Source organism: Sphaeramia orbicularis, chromosome 14, assembly GCF_902148855.1.
Source record: "Sphaeramia orbicularis chromosome 14, fSphaOr1.1, whole genome shotgun sequence".
Lineage (NCBI taxonomy): Eukaryota > Metazoa > Chordata > Actinopteri > Kurtiformes > Apogonidae > Sphaeramia > Sphaeramia orbicularis.
In genome coordinates this window covers 51,621,349-51,640,600 of record NC_043970.1, presented here as the reverse complement: position 1 = coordinate 51,640,600, position 19,252 = coordinate 51,621,349, and the positions used below count along the sequence as shown (strand labels likewise).

Below are 19,252 nucleotides of genomic sequence, written 5' to 3'. Positions count from 1 at the left end.
AGGGTTCATGTCCCTGCTTTTCTTCCTCCAGTTTAAGGGTTCATGTCCCTGCTTTTCTTCCTCCAGTTTAAGGGTTCATGTACCTGCTTTTCTTCCTCCAGTTTAAGGGTTCATGTCCCTGCTTTTCTTCCTCCAGTTTAAAGGTTCATGTACCTGCTTTTCTTCCTCCAGTTTAAAGGTTCATGTACCTGCTTTTCTTCCTCCAGTTTAAGGGTTCATGTACCTGCTTTTCTTCCTCCAGTTTAAGGGTTCATGTCCCTGCTTTTCTTCCTCCAGTTTAAGGGTTCATGTCCCTGCTTTTCTTCCTCCAGTTTAAAGGTTCATGTCCCTGCTTTTCTTCCTCCAGTTTAAAGGTTCATGTACCTGCTTTTCTTCCTCCAGTTTAAGGGTTCATGTCCCTGCTTTTCTTCCTCCAGTTTAAGGGTTCATGTCCCTGCTTTTCTTCCTCCAGTTTAAAGGTTCATGTCCCTGCTTTTCTTCCTCCAGTTTCAGGCTTTATTTTCATCCTCAGAAGTGTGTGTTCCTCTAATATTGATCACTATTCGCATCATTTCCTGTCATTTCCGTCTGTTTCCATGCTCCATCCTTTTTGTGTTTCATTATTTTGCGTGCATTTTCATCATCCTCTCCATCCCACTGGCATCAGGAGCTGAAGGATCCACGAACACGTGTCAGATTATGGCAGACGCGCAGGTTGGACCAGAGAGTGGAGCCGCCCGCGCGCACCGGTTTGCAGGAGACGCGCATGCAGCGGAGCGCGAGGCTGCCGCTGCCGCCGCCGCTATAAAAGCCGCATCTCAGAGCGCAGCATCACGGAGCGGACCGTAGCCACCTCCATCCAGCAGAGCCGGAGCCCAGCGCACACTCCCGCAGCGCAGCCATGAGTGAGGTAGGTCTGAGCGGGTGAACCTGCACCACCTGCACCACCTGCAAGCAGCTGTTGGTGCACTTTTACTGCAAGGTCCAGGAAACAGGAGAAAACATCAGGCGAAGCATCAGCGCATCCATCTCATGAAACAGCAATTTAACCCTTTCATGCATGAATTATGATAACCTTAATCAAGTTTTTTTTTTCCTGAGTGTTTTTATTCCTCTTTAGGCATGAAAAAAAACACAAACAATGCAATTGAATTTTTTTAATGAAGCTTAGTTACAAAAGTGTCCACTCAGCTGGACACTATATGCTTGATTTTAGAAGCAAAGAAACATGTATTTACTGATATACTGTGTGAAAACTATGAAATAAAAACATATTTAATGCTGCTAATCTGATGTTTTCTCACATTTTATCAGACTATAATACTAGTTATTGCGCACTTCATGGAGATAATATGCAAAAAAAGATAACTTATTGTTAAAAAAAAAACCCTGTTAATTACAGTCTAATAACAACTATAGCAATTTTTTACACTCAAACATGTTAGTGTAGATCAGGTTTATCAACAAGTTACAGTAATAGAATGAATTGCATTATATGGAATGATGCATAAGCGTCCACTGTGTTGGTTGATATGCAACTAAAACAACCAAAGCCCTGAATATACAGAAGAATGTCTTTGAACAGCTGTCCACTGTAGTGACCACTGTGCATGAAAGGGTTAAAATCTGGAAATGTGGAATTACAGTAGTGATGGGACTTTTGGTTCTTTGAAGGGAGCCGTTCACTGAAAAGAGCCAAAAGACTGGATCTGTTATGGGTTTTTTTTTGGCATTCTTTTAAAACACCAATGTTTTAATGACTAAATAGGCTACATGTGATGATTGACATTACATTTTAACCCTTTCATGCATGAATTATGAGAACCTTAATCAAGATTTTAATTCCTCTTTAGGCAGAAAAAAAAACAAATAAACAATGTGATTGACATTTTTTTTTTTTAATGAACCTATTTTTCAGTTGCAAAAATGTCCACTCAGCTGGACACCATGTGTTTAGTTTTTGAAGCAAAGAAACATGTATTTACTGATATAAAGTGTGAAAACTATGAAATAAAAATATTTCTCATGCTGCTAATCTGGTGTTTTCTCACATTTTAATTCAATGCACAATCAATTTCTAATTGTCATTAGACTGTAATTTACAGGGGTGTTTTTTAAACATTTTTTTTTCTTTTTGTAGATTATGTCCATGAAGTGAGTAATAACTAGTATTAGACTGTGTTAAAATGTGAGAAAACATCAGATTAGCAGCATGAGAAATATTTTTATTTAATAATTTTCACACTTTATATCAGTAAATACATGTTTCTTTGCTTCAAAAACTAAACACATGGTGTCCAGCTGAGTGGACATTTTTGCAACTGTGAAAAAGAGGTTCATAAAAACATGTCAGCGACATTGTTTTTTTTTTTTTCTGCCTAAAGAGGAATTAAAAACTTGATTAAGGTTCTCATAATTCATGCATGAAAGGGTTAATGATGTGATTTTTACTTAAATCAGCGTCATTATTTTTTATTATCTGGCACTTGCCACCATGCACAAGTACATTATTCATTAATTTTGAGCCGGTTTGACTCAAGTTCTAAAATTACACTCAGTATTTGCAATATCTGAGCATGTGTGCAAGTACGCCGCTGCATCCTAGATGACTTATGGTGGCATAATTTTGACATTTCAAAAGCTCAACCCAGCATGAACACAAGCTGGATGAAGCAGAGGCGGCGCTGACCTCCACTGAGTCCATGCATGAGTTGAGCCATTACAACTTGGATGTAAAAAAAAAAAAAGACAAGAGGCTGTGAATGTGTGGGAATGTGGAAGTGTAGGTTAGAGGAGGAGCGCAGAAAAGCCGCAGATCTTCAGTGAGAAATGATTCACTGGCAAAGAGCACATCCTATATTCACTGAATTATTCAAGGCTTGCTGCGAACACAGAGAAATAAAACATTCTCACAGAGCAGGCGGTGGAGTGCAGACCTTATCTGGAGTTTATTCACCCCAACTGGACTGATGAAAAGATGTTCTCTGAACAAACAGAATACTGTCCACTGAGGGAGAAGCAGCCTTCAGATCTGCAGGAGCTGTGGTGGCACTGGACGATTAACTATATACTTATAATTGTATTTTAAATCCATATTTTTACACCAGTGCAGTATAAACCTGCTAATACTGTACTGGGCACATATTTCTTATGAAGCTGAACCATTCAGAACACAAATGAGTCATGTTTATTTACATTTTGTTGATAAAACCTCAGAACATCAAATGTAAGAAAATGATGGCCACACGCTGGAAACTGTCTAATGGTTTTACAGTTGGTGCTTGGACATGAATGTTTTTGGACGTTGTTTATTTGGGACATTCTACACTGTAAAAAAAACAAAAACTGGAAAAAACAGTATTATTCCAGCAGCAGGGGTGCCGAAAAAATACTGTTAAATAACGGAAAATAACCATCTCATAAAAATATGGTAATTTTCCATAATTAAAACACAGTTTTTTGCCCTAGCTTTACATGAGATTTTGCATATTTTTTTGACTTTTTAATGTTTAGTAAAGAATTTTTTCATGTATTAAAACAATCAAATTTCATATATATATATATATATATATATATATATATATATATATATGAATGAGACTCAGTTGTCCAATCCACTGATAAAAACTGTATCTGGACAGTTTATCAGTGCTTATACATGTTATACATTCACAAAAATACATTTATTCAACATTTATGTTGTAAAACCTCCTGTAATTACACAAGATATTTGTCAATTAACAAACAAGTCTTGTTAAACTGACAGAACAAATACTTCTTTAACGGTTAATTGTCAGTCATTTTATCTGGTTTTAATTTTTTTTTTTTTTTACAGTATTAAACTTTACATTAACAGTTTAATCTCATAAATAGGACAGAAATATTTGTGAAATTATGATACATTTACAAATGTATTTTAACTGTATTTTTCTGTGAAAAAAGAAAACATTTCTTCTGAAAAATGTAAATTTTCTGGTTATTCACAGTTACAGTTTTTTCCTGTTATTTTCCATTTGACATGTAAAATCACAGTCTATTTTTGTCCTTTCATTGATATTTTCCTGTATCTTAAAAATACAGGAAAAACGTGTAAAATAAACAGTGAAAATTCTGTTAAAATACAGATTTTTTTACAGTGTGGAAACTGCTTAATGGTTTTACAATTGGTGCTTTGGACATGAATGTTTCTGGACGTTGCTTATTTGGGACATTCTATAGCAATAGTACGTGGGGCTAAGAGTGAAGCGACTGACGTTTGGAAATCTGTCACTGACGACATGGCAAAACGACATGGAAATAATGCTAAAACATGCTAAATCTTGACTGTTTTTATGCATTTCAACAGACACGTGCACTAAGATCATGTATAAACCTACTAATACTGTACTGTGCACATATTTCTTATGAAGCTGAACCATTCAGAACACACAAATGAATCATATTTATTTACATTTTGTTGATAAAACCTCAAAACAACAGATGTAAGAATATGGTGGCAACACGCTGGAAACCGTCTAATGGTTTTACAACTGGTGCTTGGACATGAATGTTTTTGGACGTTGTTATTTGGGACAATCTATAGCAATAGCACATGGGGCTAAGAGTGAAGCAACTGAAGTTTAGATACCTGTCATCATTCATCTCCAACAATTTTGGAATATTTCTGCTAACCAAGGCTCTGGATCGGTGGGGGTGGGGGTTTAGTTTATTTTTTTGGTCTTCTTTGTTTTCATTTGTATATTATTATTTACACAAGATACAGGGTAGGTACTTTCATGTAATCTGTCTCTATACATGGTGTAAATCTGGTAAAATGGACGTACAACAAGCTATGTGTAATATATTTTGTTTAAAACAAATAAAAAGTTGATCACAAAAAAAAAGAAAAAATCAGCAAGTATGACACAACCTAAAAGTGCATTATGGAATAGTCCATGGCCAAAAGCATCCCAATTAAAAACTTAAACTGGATTTATGTGATATTTAACTGTGGTATGAAGTGAATAATGAATTGATGGAGCTGAAAAAGTAGAAAATGCAGCAAGATGATGTCATTAAATGAGCAAAATGATGCAAAACGACATGGAAATAATGCTAAAACATGCTAAATCTTGACTGTTTTCATGCATTTCAACAGACACATGCACTAAGATCATGCATAAACCTACTAATAGTCTACTGTGGAAGTATTTATGAAGCTGAACCATTCAGAACACACAAATTAATCCTATTTATTTACATTTTGTTGATAAAACCTTAAAACAGCAGATATGACACAACCTAAAAGTGCATTATGAAATAGTCTATGACCAAAAAACATCACAATTAAAAACTTAAATTAGAATTATTTGATATTAAACTATGGTATGAAGTAAATCATGAATCAATGGAGCTAAAGAAGTAAAAAATGCCACCAGAACATGTCATTAAATGAGCAAATTGATGCAAAAACGACATGGAAATACTAACAAAACAAGCTGTTTCTTGACTGTTTTCATGCGTTTTAACAGACACATGTACTAAGATCATGTATAAACCTATTAATAGTCTACTGGGCACATATATTTTATGTAGCTGAACCATTCAGAACACACAAATTAATCCTATTCATTTGCATTTTGTTGATAAAACCTTTAAACAGCAGATATGACACAACCTAAAAGTGCATTATGGAATAATCTATGGCCAAAAAACATCACAATTAAAAACTTAAACTAGATTTATATGATATTAAACTATGGTATGAAGTTAAAAAAAAAATGAATCAATGGAGCTAAAGAAGTAGAAAATGCCACCAGATTATATAATTAAGAGTAAAATAATGTAAAATGATGTAGAAGTAAAGCTAAAACATACTAAATCTTGACTTTTTTCATGCCTTTTAACAGACACATGTATTAAGATCATGTATAAACCTATTAACAGTCTACTGGGTGCATATTTCTTATGTAGCTGAACCATTCAGAACACACAAATGAATCCTATTTATTTGCATTTTGTTGATAAAACCTTTAAACAGCAAATATGGCACAATCTAAAAGTGCATTATGGAATACTCTGTGACCAAAAAACATCACAATTAAAAACTTAAACTAGATTTATATGACATTAAACTATGGTATGAAGTAAAAAATGAATCAATGGAGCTAAAGAAGTAGAAAATGCAACCAGATTATATAAAACGAGCAGAATTATGCACGACGACATGGAAATAATGCTAAAACATGCTAAATCTTGACTGTTTTCATGCATTTCAGCAGACACACGTACTAAGATCATGTATAAACCTACTAATAATCTACTGTGTATGTATTTGTTATGAAGCTGAACCATTCAGAACACACAAATTAATAATATTTATTTGCATTTTGCTGATAAAATGTTAAAATAACAGATGTGACACAACCTAAAAGTGCATTATGGAATAGTCTATGGCCAAAAAACATCACAATTAAAAACTTAAATTAGATTAATTTGATATTAAACCACTGTATGAAGTAAAAAATGAATCAGTGGAGCTGAAGAAGTAGAAAATGCAACCAGGACATGTCATACAAAGAGTAAAATGAATCAAAACAACATAGAAATAATACTAAAACATGCTGTTTCTTGACTCTTTTCATGCCTTTTAACAGACACATGCACTAAAATCATGTCAAATGTGTAATAATTGTGAGACTAAAACTAAACCCATCATCCTTCCTTTCATGGTGATCCTTCACGACCACAGCTTCTAAACATCACGAACCCTCACTTCTGTCATTATGAATCTTTTATTTCCATCGTCTGCTGTGTTTTTGTTCAGCCTGTCACACATCATGTACTTGGTCCGCCCTCCTCTGTCCTGCTCAGAAAACACAGTCTTATAACATATTTAAGAACACCTTTCATGTGGGAGAACTTAGCGGCAGGTTCGTGTGTCTATGAAGAGCCCAGGCCTTGAGAAGACAATGTTCCCAATGAATAATTCAATCCAAATCAATAGCAGCCCCATCTACCTACTGCTTTTCTTCCTTACATAATCGCTCTGGAATTGTAAAAGACTGGACAATGAAGCCGGTTCATGACGAATTACAGATATTTTTACCTGTTTAAATAAATAAAAACCACCTCAGCGTCGTCTGTCAAACCCAGAGGATTCATTTAGTGTTTGTTCTGCAGGTACTTGAACAATGATGGGATAAGTACACTGTAAAAAAAAAAACATAAAAAAATGGTAATATTCCGGCAGCAGGGGTGCCAAAAAAATACTGTAAAATAACAGAAAATAACCATCTCATAAAAATACGGTAATTTTCCATAATTAAAATAGTTTTTTTGCCTTCACTTTACATGAGATTTTTTTTTTTTTTTAATGTTTAATAAAGAATATTTACATGTATTAAAACAATCAAATTACATAAATATGTATATATATATATATATATATATATATATATATATATATATATATATATATATATATAAAATAATTTTCAATGAGACTCAGTTGTCCAATCCACTGATAAAAAACTGTATCTGGACAGTTTATCAGTGCTTATACATGTCATACATTCACAAAAATACATTTATTCAACATTTTTGTTGTGAAACCTCCTGTAATTACACAAGATATTTGTCAATTAACAAACAAGTCTGGTTCAACTGACAGAACAAATACTTCTTTTACGGTTAATTGTCAGTAATTTTAACTGGTTTTAATTTTTTTTTTTTTTTTTACTGTATTAAACTTTAACAGTTTAATCTCATAAATAGAAAAGAAATATTTGTGAAATTATGATACGTTTGCAAAGGTATTTTAACTGTATTTTTCTGTGAAAAAAGGAAAAAATTCTTTTAAAAAACTGAAATTTTCTGGTTATTCACAGTTACAGTTTTTTCATGTTATTTTCCATTTGACATATAAAATCAGTGTATTTTTGTCATTTCATTTATATTTTCCTGTATCTTAAAAATACAGGAAAAATCTGTAAAATAAACAGTGAAAATTCTGTTAAATGACAGATTTTTTTTTACAGTGTAGAGGCAGTAAATGCATCTATAGAAGCACCACAGATATTTTTCATGTTAACTGCATCACGGCTGAAATCCAAATGGCCTCGGTGCCACAGGAAAGAGCTGCAACGATTAATAAAATATTCAAAATCACACTGTGGTTACTGGAACTGGATTAATTGTTGTATTTATTTTTTTTTGGTTTGAACATGGTTGTAACGGTGCCTGTGCTCCTGTTTCTGCAGCTGATTCACCCTGGTAGTGTCCATAAACATCAGCCCATCAAACGGCTTAAACATGTATTTTACCGTGTCACCATGGTGATGAAAAAAAGTGTCTTTCCCACACCGCTCTATCCAGCCAATCATCACAACACACACTCACAAATGAGCACCTCTACAGCCTGCATCTTCACCTTTTCACTGTTATTTTACACATGAAATCCCTGTTTTTTGCAGAAACATCTCACTCAGTCTCATTTTGCTCCTTCTGCTTTTGAATTCTCTGAAACCGGCTCCATTCCTCTGTTTCCTGCAAAATCAATGCATCCTATGATGTAATATCTCACTATTTTTAGCTTAATATGCAGAATTAGTTTTTTCTGTAACATATAATTTCATCATTGTGTTCTACTTAGTCAGATTTGTGTGATTTGGAATACTCTATGGCCAAAAAAACATCACAATTAAAAACTTAAAAATTGGATTTATATGATATTACAGTACTGTTTGAAGTGAATAATGAATCGATGGAGCTAAAGAAGTAGAAAATGCAACCTGAACATGTCATTAAACGAGCAAAATGACATGGAAATAATGATAAAACATGCTAAATCTTGACTGTTTTCATGCATTTTAACAGACACATGCACTAAGATCATGTATAAACCTACTAATAGTGCATTGTGCATGTATTTCTTATGAAGCTGAACCATTCAGAACACACAAATGAATCCTGTTTATTTGCATTTTGTTGATAAAACCTCAAAAGAACAGATATGACACAACCTAAAAGTGCATTATGGAATAATCTATGACCAAAAAACATCACAATTAAAAACTTAAACTAGATTTATTTGATATTAAACTATGGTATGAAGTAAATCATGAATCAATGGAGCTGAAGAAGTAGAAAATGCAACCAGATTGTCATTAAAACGAGCAAAATGATGTAGAAATAATGCTAAAACATACTAAATCTTGACTGTTTTCATGCCTTTTAACAGACACATACACTAAGATCATGTATTAACCTATTAATAGTCTACTGGGCACATATTTCTTATGTAGCTGAACCATTCAGAACACACAAATTAATCCTGTTTATTTGCATTTTGTTGATAAAACCTTAAAACAACAGATATGACACAACCTAAAAGTGCATTATGGAATGGTCTATGACCAAAAAACATCACAATTAAAAACTTAAACTAGATTTATTTGATATTAAACTATGGTATGAAGTAAATCATAAATCAATGGAGCTGAAGAAGTAGAAAATGCAACCAGAACATGTCATTAAATGAGCAAAATGATGCAAAAATGACATGGAAATAATGCTAAAACATACTAAATCTTGCCTTTCAACAGACACATGCACTAAGATCATGTATAAACCTACAAATAGCACATTGTGCATGTATTTCTTATAAAGCTGAACCATTCAGAACACACAAATGAATCATATTTATTTGCATTTTGATATGAAATCTCTATTTTTTGCAGAAACATCTCACTCAGCCTCATTTTGCTCCTTCTGCTTTTAAATTCTCTGAAACCGGCTCCATTCCTCTGTTGTTTCCTGCAAAATCAATGCATCCTATGATGTAATATCTCACTATTTTTAGCTTAATATGCAGAATTAGTTTTTTCTGTAACATATAATTTCATCATTCGCGTCCCAGTCAGTCAGATCTGTGCGGTTTGTTGTATGTTTTTCCTGATGTTGTGGCGTTTGAGTATCTGGCTGTTTTCATGTTTGGTTTTTTTGTGATGATCTGCAGCTTTATTCCTCCTCTGTTTAGGCCTCAGGTTGTTCAACTAAACTTTAATTAGATGGCTCACAGTGGAGCGGTTTCAGCCAACTGTGAACAGTTGCCAAAAAATGTCAGTTCCACTTTTCAGATTTTCAGCTAAAGATAATGATTTCTCCTGTGCTTTATTACCAACTTGTTTCACGGCAGGAGATGCAGCAGGGTTACACTACAAACAGGGTAAATATAGTCTGAAATGGAAGCATCCACACTCACTTTAGGCATCTTTTTATTCTGCAACAGACTAGATACCTTAGCCTACACTGTAAAAAAAAAAAACAAAACAAAAAAAACTGTAAAAAACCAGTATTATTCTACCAAAAAAATACTGTTAAATAACAGAAAATAACCATCTCATAAAAATATGGTAATTTTCCATAAATAAAATATAGTATTTTGCCCTAACTTTATATAAGATTTTGCATATTTTTTGGACTTTTTTTGTTTGATAAATAATATTTACATGTACTAAAACAATCAAATTACCTATAAATATGGATGAACATTGATATAAAACATATAGTAAGGCTTAAAATTGCAGAAAAGTTCTGTTATTAGTTGTTTATCACATAATTTTTTGTCAAAAACTTGTATATCAATTAATATTTGATGTAATAAAATGATGTACCACATATAAAAACAACTGATTTATCTTTCAAAACCTGTCAATTAACTGTAAATAAACTAGTTGTCTGGATTTTAATTCCTATGTATAGATAGATAGATAGATAGATAGATAGATAGATAGATAGATAGATAGATAGATAGATAGATAGATAGATAGGAATTAAAATCCAGACAGCTAGTTTATTTACAGTTAATTGACAGGTTTTGTTATATACTATATAAACAAATGTTTACTACACCCATGTTTGGAATCTGTTTTTCTATCTCATCTGTCTATTATTTTTTCACTTTAACCTACTATATCAACATAAAAGGACAAAAAAACACACAAAATATATAAAATCCAATTTGGAAAATGTATATAATTTATTGCATAAATAACACACAGATGCTTAATGAACCTTTTCAAAGACTTTAAAAATGAATATTGGTTCCAAATATTAGGTATAGAAAATTAAAATTGTAATAAATTAAAACTATACTCAAATATTTGACCTAAAAGCAGATCTTTACATAAGCGTAATCAAACACGATTATCATGATAATTAGAATTTAAACAGTAATACTAACTGTTGGCGATTTTACTGTGGTTTATCGTTATACTGGTAATCGTTACATCTCTAGTTCTAAGCTACACGTGGATCAAACTGGAGGCTAATCAGAGTCGTTTTGAATTTTTTATGAATTTTGGAAAATTGCTCAATGATGACAGATAGGAAACTTGTAGATGTTGTGACCTTGCTGTGACCTTGAACTTTGACCTACTGGGACCAAAATGGAATGGGTTCATCCCAGGGCCTAGGCCTATCTGTGGGGAAGATTTGGGAAAGATGGGTGGAAGAGTTTTCCCCTAAAGTTGCTAACAAACAAACAAACAAACAAACAAAGTAAAGTGATCCCAGTCCCTCTGGTGGAGGAAATACACTGCAGGTTAACGTGGGACCAAACTGAAGCCTTTAGTTCAGACAGATGCTGAAGTATGACTGAAAACAGACTGAAACAAGTGGTTCCAGGTTTCTGCTTTGAGCAGAAACTGTTTTTTTTTTCATGTTTTTATGTGATAGATAGAAAACACGTTATCTTATAATTCTACTTTCTTTTTAATCGAACTTATTTTTAGCCATTTACACTCAGCATTATTTATTTCTTTATTGTTGATGTGGAGAGGTGACGATTTAGAATTTCCCCTAAGGATTAAGAAAGGAAATCTATCTATCTATCTATCTATCTATCTATCTATCTATCTATCTATCTATCTATCTATCTATCTATCTATCTATCTATCTATCTATCTATCTATCTATCTATCTATCTATCTATCTATCTATCTATCTATCTATCTATCTATAGTACAGTCTTAGTGCTCATAGATGTGTTTTTACACCATTTATTTTTCTTTAATTTATCTCATAATTAATTACACACACAGCTGATTCATTGCATTAGATTCCCTGAACCTGTCGACACTGGAAACGGTGCTAATCTCACAGTAACTCCAGTTAAATCCAGAGCAGTTTTAGGTCCAAGCTGCAGAAAAAACATATGTAAAAGTACCATCATATTCAGATGTCTTCCTCCACAGATTTCTCTCTGCATTTGAACTCCATTATCACATCATATAGAGCTTTTTAGTGTGAAATGTGCAAATTCTGTGTCACATGAAAGCTTTTAGAGTCCGTCTTGATGCAAATAAAGCTCTGAGCTGAACTGGAAATACGACATTCACATAATTTCCCTGTGATTGTGCTCCAGGTTAATTGCACCACGCTGCGTTTAAGTGCTGCTTGACATTCGATTTTGTCGGATTTGACCGGCCTTTGGGATATTAAGTTATTTCCCGGCGATGAATCACTTTCTGTATGTTGGCGGCGAGGCTGCGGAGTATGAATGATTAAATGGTAATACTCCAGTCATCTGGATAAAATCTGTTTGGAAATGTAATTATCAAAAGATTGCCATAGGCGGAATTAAAAAGGGATATCCTGTTTTACCGTCCCATCCTTCCATCAATGCATCAACATTTAAGTGGTCTCATGCTGTGTACACCTACCTCGTACTTTAATTACAGAGAGAGTCCGGGCTACGTTGGCTACTTGGCAAAGCCATTTGTTTCATCATCCAAAGTGGACGAGAGCCCTTTTTATTAAATTAATGAGATAAGAGTGTTAAAAGTTGCTGATCGATGTAAAAAAGGACGGAAAGCTAAGATGGAGCAAAGTGGTCGCGGATGGATTTTCCTTAAAACGGCGTTTTGCTGACTGTAGATATAGATGAAGTGATTGAAATCCGGACTCAAACGCTGATTTAAAAAAAAAAAAAAAAAAAAGCAGCCTGTGTTTCTGCGGATGAAGATAATTTGAAACATCCTGATTTAATATGATTCTCTCTCCGTTATTGACCTGAAATATCCACCCATTTTAATGTGCTGGTCTCCATTTGTTGAGAGGCATGTAGTCTGACCCTAATCCCGCTTTGAACAATGAACAGAGATTACACTCAAATAATCTGTAATCCATCTAAACTGTCAACAGGCTTCACTCAGGCCTCGTGCACTGTAAAAAAAAAAAAAAAAAGTAATTTAACAGAATTTTCACTGTTTATTTTACAGATTTTTCCTGTATTTTTAAGATACAGGAAAATATCAATGAAATGACAAAAACAGACTGTGATTTTACATGTCAAATGTAAAATAACATGAAAAAACTGTAACTGTGAATAACCATAAAATTTCAGTTTTTTTAAAAGAATTTTTTTCTTGTTTCACAGAAAAATACAGTTGAAATACATTTGCAAATGTATCATAATTTCACAAATATTTCTTTTCTATTTATGAGATTAAACTGTTCATTTAAAGTTTAATACTGTAAAAAAAAAACAAGATAAAATTACTGACAACCGTAAAAGACGTATTTGTTCTGTCAGTTTAACCAGACTTGTTTGTTAATTGACAAATATCTTGTGGAATTACGGCAGGTTTCACAACAAAAATGTTGAATAAATGTATTTTTGTGAATGTATAACATGTATAAGCACTGATAAACTGTCCAAATACAGTTTTTAATCAGTGGATTGTACAACTGAGTCTCATTGAAAATTATTTATATATATATATATATATATATATATATATATATATATATATATATATATATAATATATATTTCTAGGTAAGGTAGGTGATTGTTTAATACATGTAAATATTCTTTATTAAATATTAAAAAGTCCAAAAAAAAAAAAAAGCAAAATCTCATGTAAAGTTAGGGCAAAAAAACTGTATTTTAATTATGGAAAATTACTGTATTTTTATGAGATGGTTATTTCACAGTATTTTTTCAGCACCCCTGCTGCCAGAATAATACAGTTTTTGTTTTTTTGTTTTTTTTTAATTTAATTTAATTTTTTTTACAGTGTGGGTAATCCTGGCTTGTGCCGGGTTATTTCCACGACAAACATCAGTGAGTTGGGAGCGAATCCGAACAGTTGACACCAGAGAAAACACAGCAGATTACACTTGAACTGCCAAGACGAGATCAGAGCTATAGTAGCATTATCAGCTTTTCTATAGAACCTCACACACAGGTTTACCCCGAGGCGCTTAAAATGTCACACATCATTTCTCAGGGGAATTGTGTGGAAGCTCTTACATCCACATAGTGTCTGATAGAAGACTCAGCAGCAGCAGCACAGACATATGTTAAAGGAGTTAAAGGTCAACACAAGTCCATTCATCTGTCAATCAGCAGCATCAGCGTCTCCTCCTACTCTTCTTCTAATAGTTACATGTAGAAAATAAATACACTGGGGTATTTCACAGTTGGCAGCAGCAAGTTACACAAGAAAAAAAGGCAGGGATGACCAAAAATATACAGCGAGGAAGACAAAAAATATACAGCGAGGAAGACAAGAGGAAGACAAAAAATATACAGCGAGGAAAATAAAAGAAAGACAAAAAATATACAGCGAGGAAGACAAGAGGAAGACAAAAAATATACAGCGAGGAAGACAAAAAGAAGACAAAAAATATACAGCGAGGAAAATAAAAGAAAGACAAAAAATATACAGCGAGGAAGACAAGAGGAAGACAAAAAATATACAGCGAGGAAGACAAAAAGAAGACAAAAAATATACAGCGAGGAAAATAAAAGAAAGACAAAAAATATACAGCGAGGAAGACAAAAAATATACAGCGGGGAAAATAAAAGGAAGACAAAAAATATATGAGGAAAATAAAAGGAAGACAAAAAATATACAGCGAGGAAAATAAAAGAAAGACAAAAAATATACAGTGTGAAACATGAAATATAAAGAGAAAAAGAAATCTGCCATTATACAAATACAGTATTTATATAAAATTGGAATTAAGCAGTATATATTTACAATAGAAATGCACTATATCCATCCATCCATCTTTCTCTAAGTTTTAAGAGGAACACAATACTTCCTTCCATCATTTCAAACTAAAATCCCACAATTTCAGTTGATAAACTAAATATTAATTTATTTTAAAAAAAGCCTTTATTAATAATGATAATCACTATTAAAGCACTCTGAGAGCGCAGACCTCTGCCAAGGCAGATCAGCCCCCCCCCCCCCCCCCCCCCCACACACACACACACACACACACACACGTTATCAGACAACAAACAAACCTACAAACAAAGAAACAGACAAACCCATGAAAACATAACCTCCACTGTTCCTTGGTAGAGGTAATAACAGATTCTATTTCTATAGGGCTTTTCAAAGCACCTAAAGTGCTTCACATTATTGATCCATTATTCATTCGCTCTCACATTCTCACTCTGGTGCTGCTAAACTACAGCTGCCCTGGAGCAATACTTCCAGTTATTGTGGAAGTATTGCAAACAAATAACAGTTTATTTATCATTACAACACATCGTCCCACTTGAAACACTTCCTTCTCTAAATATCTTACTTATTTATTATATATTATAGTATTTATATATTTATTATTTTACAAGCTGAAATGCTGCTGCTTTGTATAATATCTGTAGATGGTGTGAAAAGTGTAAAAGTACTGGTTTCAAAACTACTTAAAGTACACAAGTAAATATAAGGGGAGAAAATGCCATTAGGACAAAAGCTATAGTATAGATAACCAACATTTCTACTTAAGTAAGGTAACTAAGTATTTGTACTTTGTTACTTGATACCTCTGCCCAGGAACGACTGTTGGAGGCTCCGCTCATCCCCATCTCCGTTAGTCAAATCTGTACTTACAGGGTGTGGAAGCAAAATTTACAATGAACATTTAGTTGTTTTTTCTCAGCAGGCACTACGTCAGTGGTTTTGAACCCAAACATATACTGATGTCATAATCATACCTAACACTATTATCCATACCTTTTCAGAAACTTTTGCCCATATGAGTAATCAGGAAAGCAAACGTCAAAGAGTGTGTGATTTGCTGAATGCACTCGTCACACCAAAGGAGATTTCAAAAATAGTTGGAGTGTCCATAAAGACTGTTTATAATGGAAAGAAGAGAATGACTATGAGCAAAACTATTACCAGAAAGTCTGGAAGATACTATTAAAGAAGAATGGGAGAAGTTGTCACCCCAATATTTGAGGAACACTTGTGCAAGTTTCAGGAAGTGTGTGAAGGCAGTTATTGAGAAAGAAGGAGGACACATAGAATAAAAACATTTTCTATTATGGACATTTTCTTGTGGCAAATAAATTCTCCTGACTTTCAATAAACTAATTGGTCATACACTGTCTTTCAATCCCTGCCTCAAAATATTGTACATTTTGCTTCCCCACCCTGTAGTGTTGATCATTTGATCCTAATTCTGTAGAAATATTTTAGAAAGTTAACATAGCAACATCATTTATTGTATCTGAGATTTTTAAGACCTTTGAGTGTCCGATTTTAGGATTAATTATCCATTTTTGTGATAATTAAGGCATTCATTTGGAGCAATCCTATAGACAGACAGACAGACAGATACTTTACATCCCTTTGGGAAGTTTATAGGTTCCAGCAATATCTACAAAGTTAAAAACAACAATAGTAAAAACACAGTCAGTGCAAAGGATAAAGTGCAATGTTAACATTCTGTGCGTTTCCATGACAACTTTTATTCCTGGTTTAAACTGATTAAAGGTTCGATCCTATTTCAGACGCCCATGTAAACACAGTTCCATTCCAGTTGAAAAAGGAAAGTTCGGATTAAATTTAAACCCGATTAAAGTCACTGGTTTAATCCCCTTTTAATTGCGGTCTAAATTCTTCCTGGACATGTAAAGCCTTTATTCCGTTTGGACTTTATTCCTTCCATTCTGCACATGCTCAGTGTCTTGTCCTGTCGCGATGACGCACACATTCTGCGCTGGTGGAAGAATATTCACTGCAGTCTAGTCTTCCCAAACTGTTCCAGTGGGCTATTCTGATGGGATCTACCAGCCTGGAAAACCCTGAAGGAACAGTTCATCACTTGTTTTTTATTCATTCATTTGTCCTGAACTAATGAGTTCCATAAGTGGGCTGAACAGTTTGCACTGCAGTGCTCACGTTGCCTTGTTCCCGCAGCCCTTCCGTTAGCTTAGCTTAGCCTAGCTTAGCATAATGGCTTCATTCCTATGGTCAGACGTAGCCAGGCTTTTATAGGTGATTTGTCGTATTTTATGAGTGATTTTGGTAAATTCAGTTCTTCCTAATCATTCCTTTAGTCCGCTGGGGTCAATATGATCACAAACTGAGGCTCAAATCATGGTCATGTGACTTACTGCAGGAAGAAAATCTGGGCAAATAAAAACTAATGCAAAGCTAAAACGGTAAAGCAAAGCTAATTTAGCGCATGCATCCCTTCCAACAAAGATTTTCCAACTTCCGTCAACACAACAGTCCCGAGATTGTATGAATGCAGTAAGTCACAGATCTAAAGAAATAATTAGAGAGAATCAGATTTCCCAAAATCACTGACAAAAGACAAATCACCTTTAAAAAACTGGCTACGTGTGACCATGGAAATGCAGTGACTATGCTAAGCTAAGCTAACAGAAGGGCAGCGAGAACAAGGCAACGTGAGCACTGCAGCACAAACCCTTCTGCTCACTGACCTACCTCATTAATACCTCATGTAAACCTTTATTCAGGTTTAACTTTTCCATGGAAACAGAAGAGAAAATACTTTAGTTTCTGATTAATTTCTTCTGGAAAAATAAATCGGATTTAAAAAACATCATGTAACCGTACCCATTGTGTGTGTGTGTGTGTGTGTGTGTGTGTGTGTGTGTCCTACAGTCCAAGAACATGAGTGTTTCTGCAAAACAGGAAACTGACCCAAATCATGTGCATGTTGTCTTTTGAGTAACAACATTATGCTTTACTATTCATTAAACCAGTTTGATGTGCATGTGCTGTGGTGCATGTGCTGCGGTGCATGTGTTGTGGTGCATGTGCTGTGGTGCATGTGTTGTGGTGCATGTGTTGTGGTGCATGTGCTGTGGTGCATGTGTTGTGGTGCATGTGCTGCGGTGCATGTGCTGCCTTTTCCTCTGGATCTTTGTGAACTTCTCTTCATAAAACATCCTGTCCTTCCTCTTCCCATTGATCCTCCTCTTTGGTTTTACACGTCTTACTTTGGATTGTCTTGACTTCATTTAACTCGCTGGCTGAGTTTCAGACTAAATTATTCATGTTTCCAGAGTAGACTTCCCCGTGGTCTGATAATTACCCCTGAGGCGGTTGGCCGCTGTAGCGCTCATTGTGTTTCTTTTGCGTTTTATCGTTGTGGAGAAACGCCTCTTTTTGGCAGATTTCCAGTTGACACGGGTCAGCAGATCTGTCAGGACACATTTGAGTGCAACACCATCATTGTCGGATGGTTTACAGGAGCTGTCGCTGCATCCAGACACCATCCATTCATTTGGCAGAATGTGTTCAGGTTTAAGGGCTGGTCGTAGAATGTGTCTGCGGTTGGAGCCACTTCACATTTAACAGCACACTACATGGTATAAATGTGTGGTTCAGCACTTTGCAGTTTTATGGCTCATTTGTTAGAAGAAAATTTGAAAAGATTACATGAAATAATCAGTAATATTGAACAGTAAACCTATTATTATTACCTCCGCCAAGGAGGTTATATTTTTGCCAGGGTTTGTTTGTTTGTTTGTTTGTCTGTTTGTTTGTTTGTCTGTCCGTTAGTGTGCAACATAACTCAAAAAGTTATGGACAGATTTGGATGAAATTTTCAGGGTTTGTTGGAAATGGGATGAGGAAGAAATGATTAAATTTTGGTGGTGATCGGGGGTGGGGGGGCCCACGGGGGGGCCACTGATCAGCCTTGGCGGAGGTCTGCACTCTCCGAGTGCTTCTAGTATTCCAAATATAACCACCCCGACACTACACTGTAAAAAGTAAAAAAAAAAAGTAAAAAAAACGGTATTATTCCGGCAGCAGGGGTGTCAAAAAAATACTGTTAAATAATGGAAAATAACACTCATAAAAATATGGTAATTTTAATTTTCCATAATTGAAATACAGTTTTTTGCCCTAACTTTACACAAGATTTTGCATTTTTTTTTTACTTTTTAATGTTTAATAAAGAATATTTACATGTGTTAAAACATTTAATATCTATCTATCTATCTA

At 34.2% G+C, this 19,252-nt stretch overlaps 1 protein-coding gene across 2 annotated transcripts in view; it reads left to right on the top strand.

The window, feature by feature from the left end:
* Positions 1-755: 755 nt before the first annotated feature.
* pcp4a (Purkinje cell protein 4a) overlaps positions 756-19,252 on the top strand; it is an 81,606-nt gene continuing 63,109 nt past the window's right edge. For both annotated transcript variants that reach the window (XM_030153406.1, XM_030153405.1), the window contains exon 1: positions 756-889. In XM_030153406.1, coding sequence (XP_030009266.1) covers positions 881-889 — 9 coding nt within the window. In that variant the 5' untranslated portion in view covers positions 756-880. The remainder of the gene's footprint in view (positions 890-19,252) is intronic.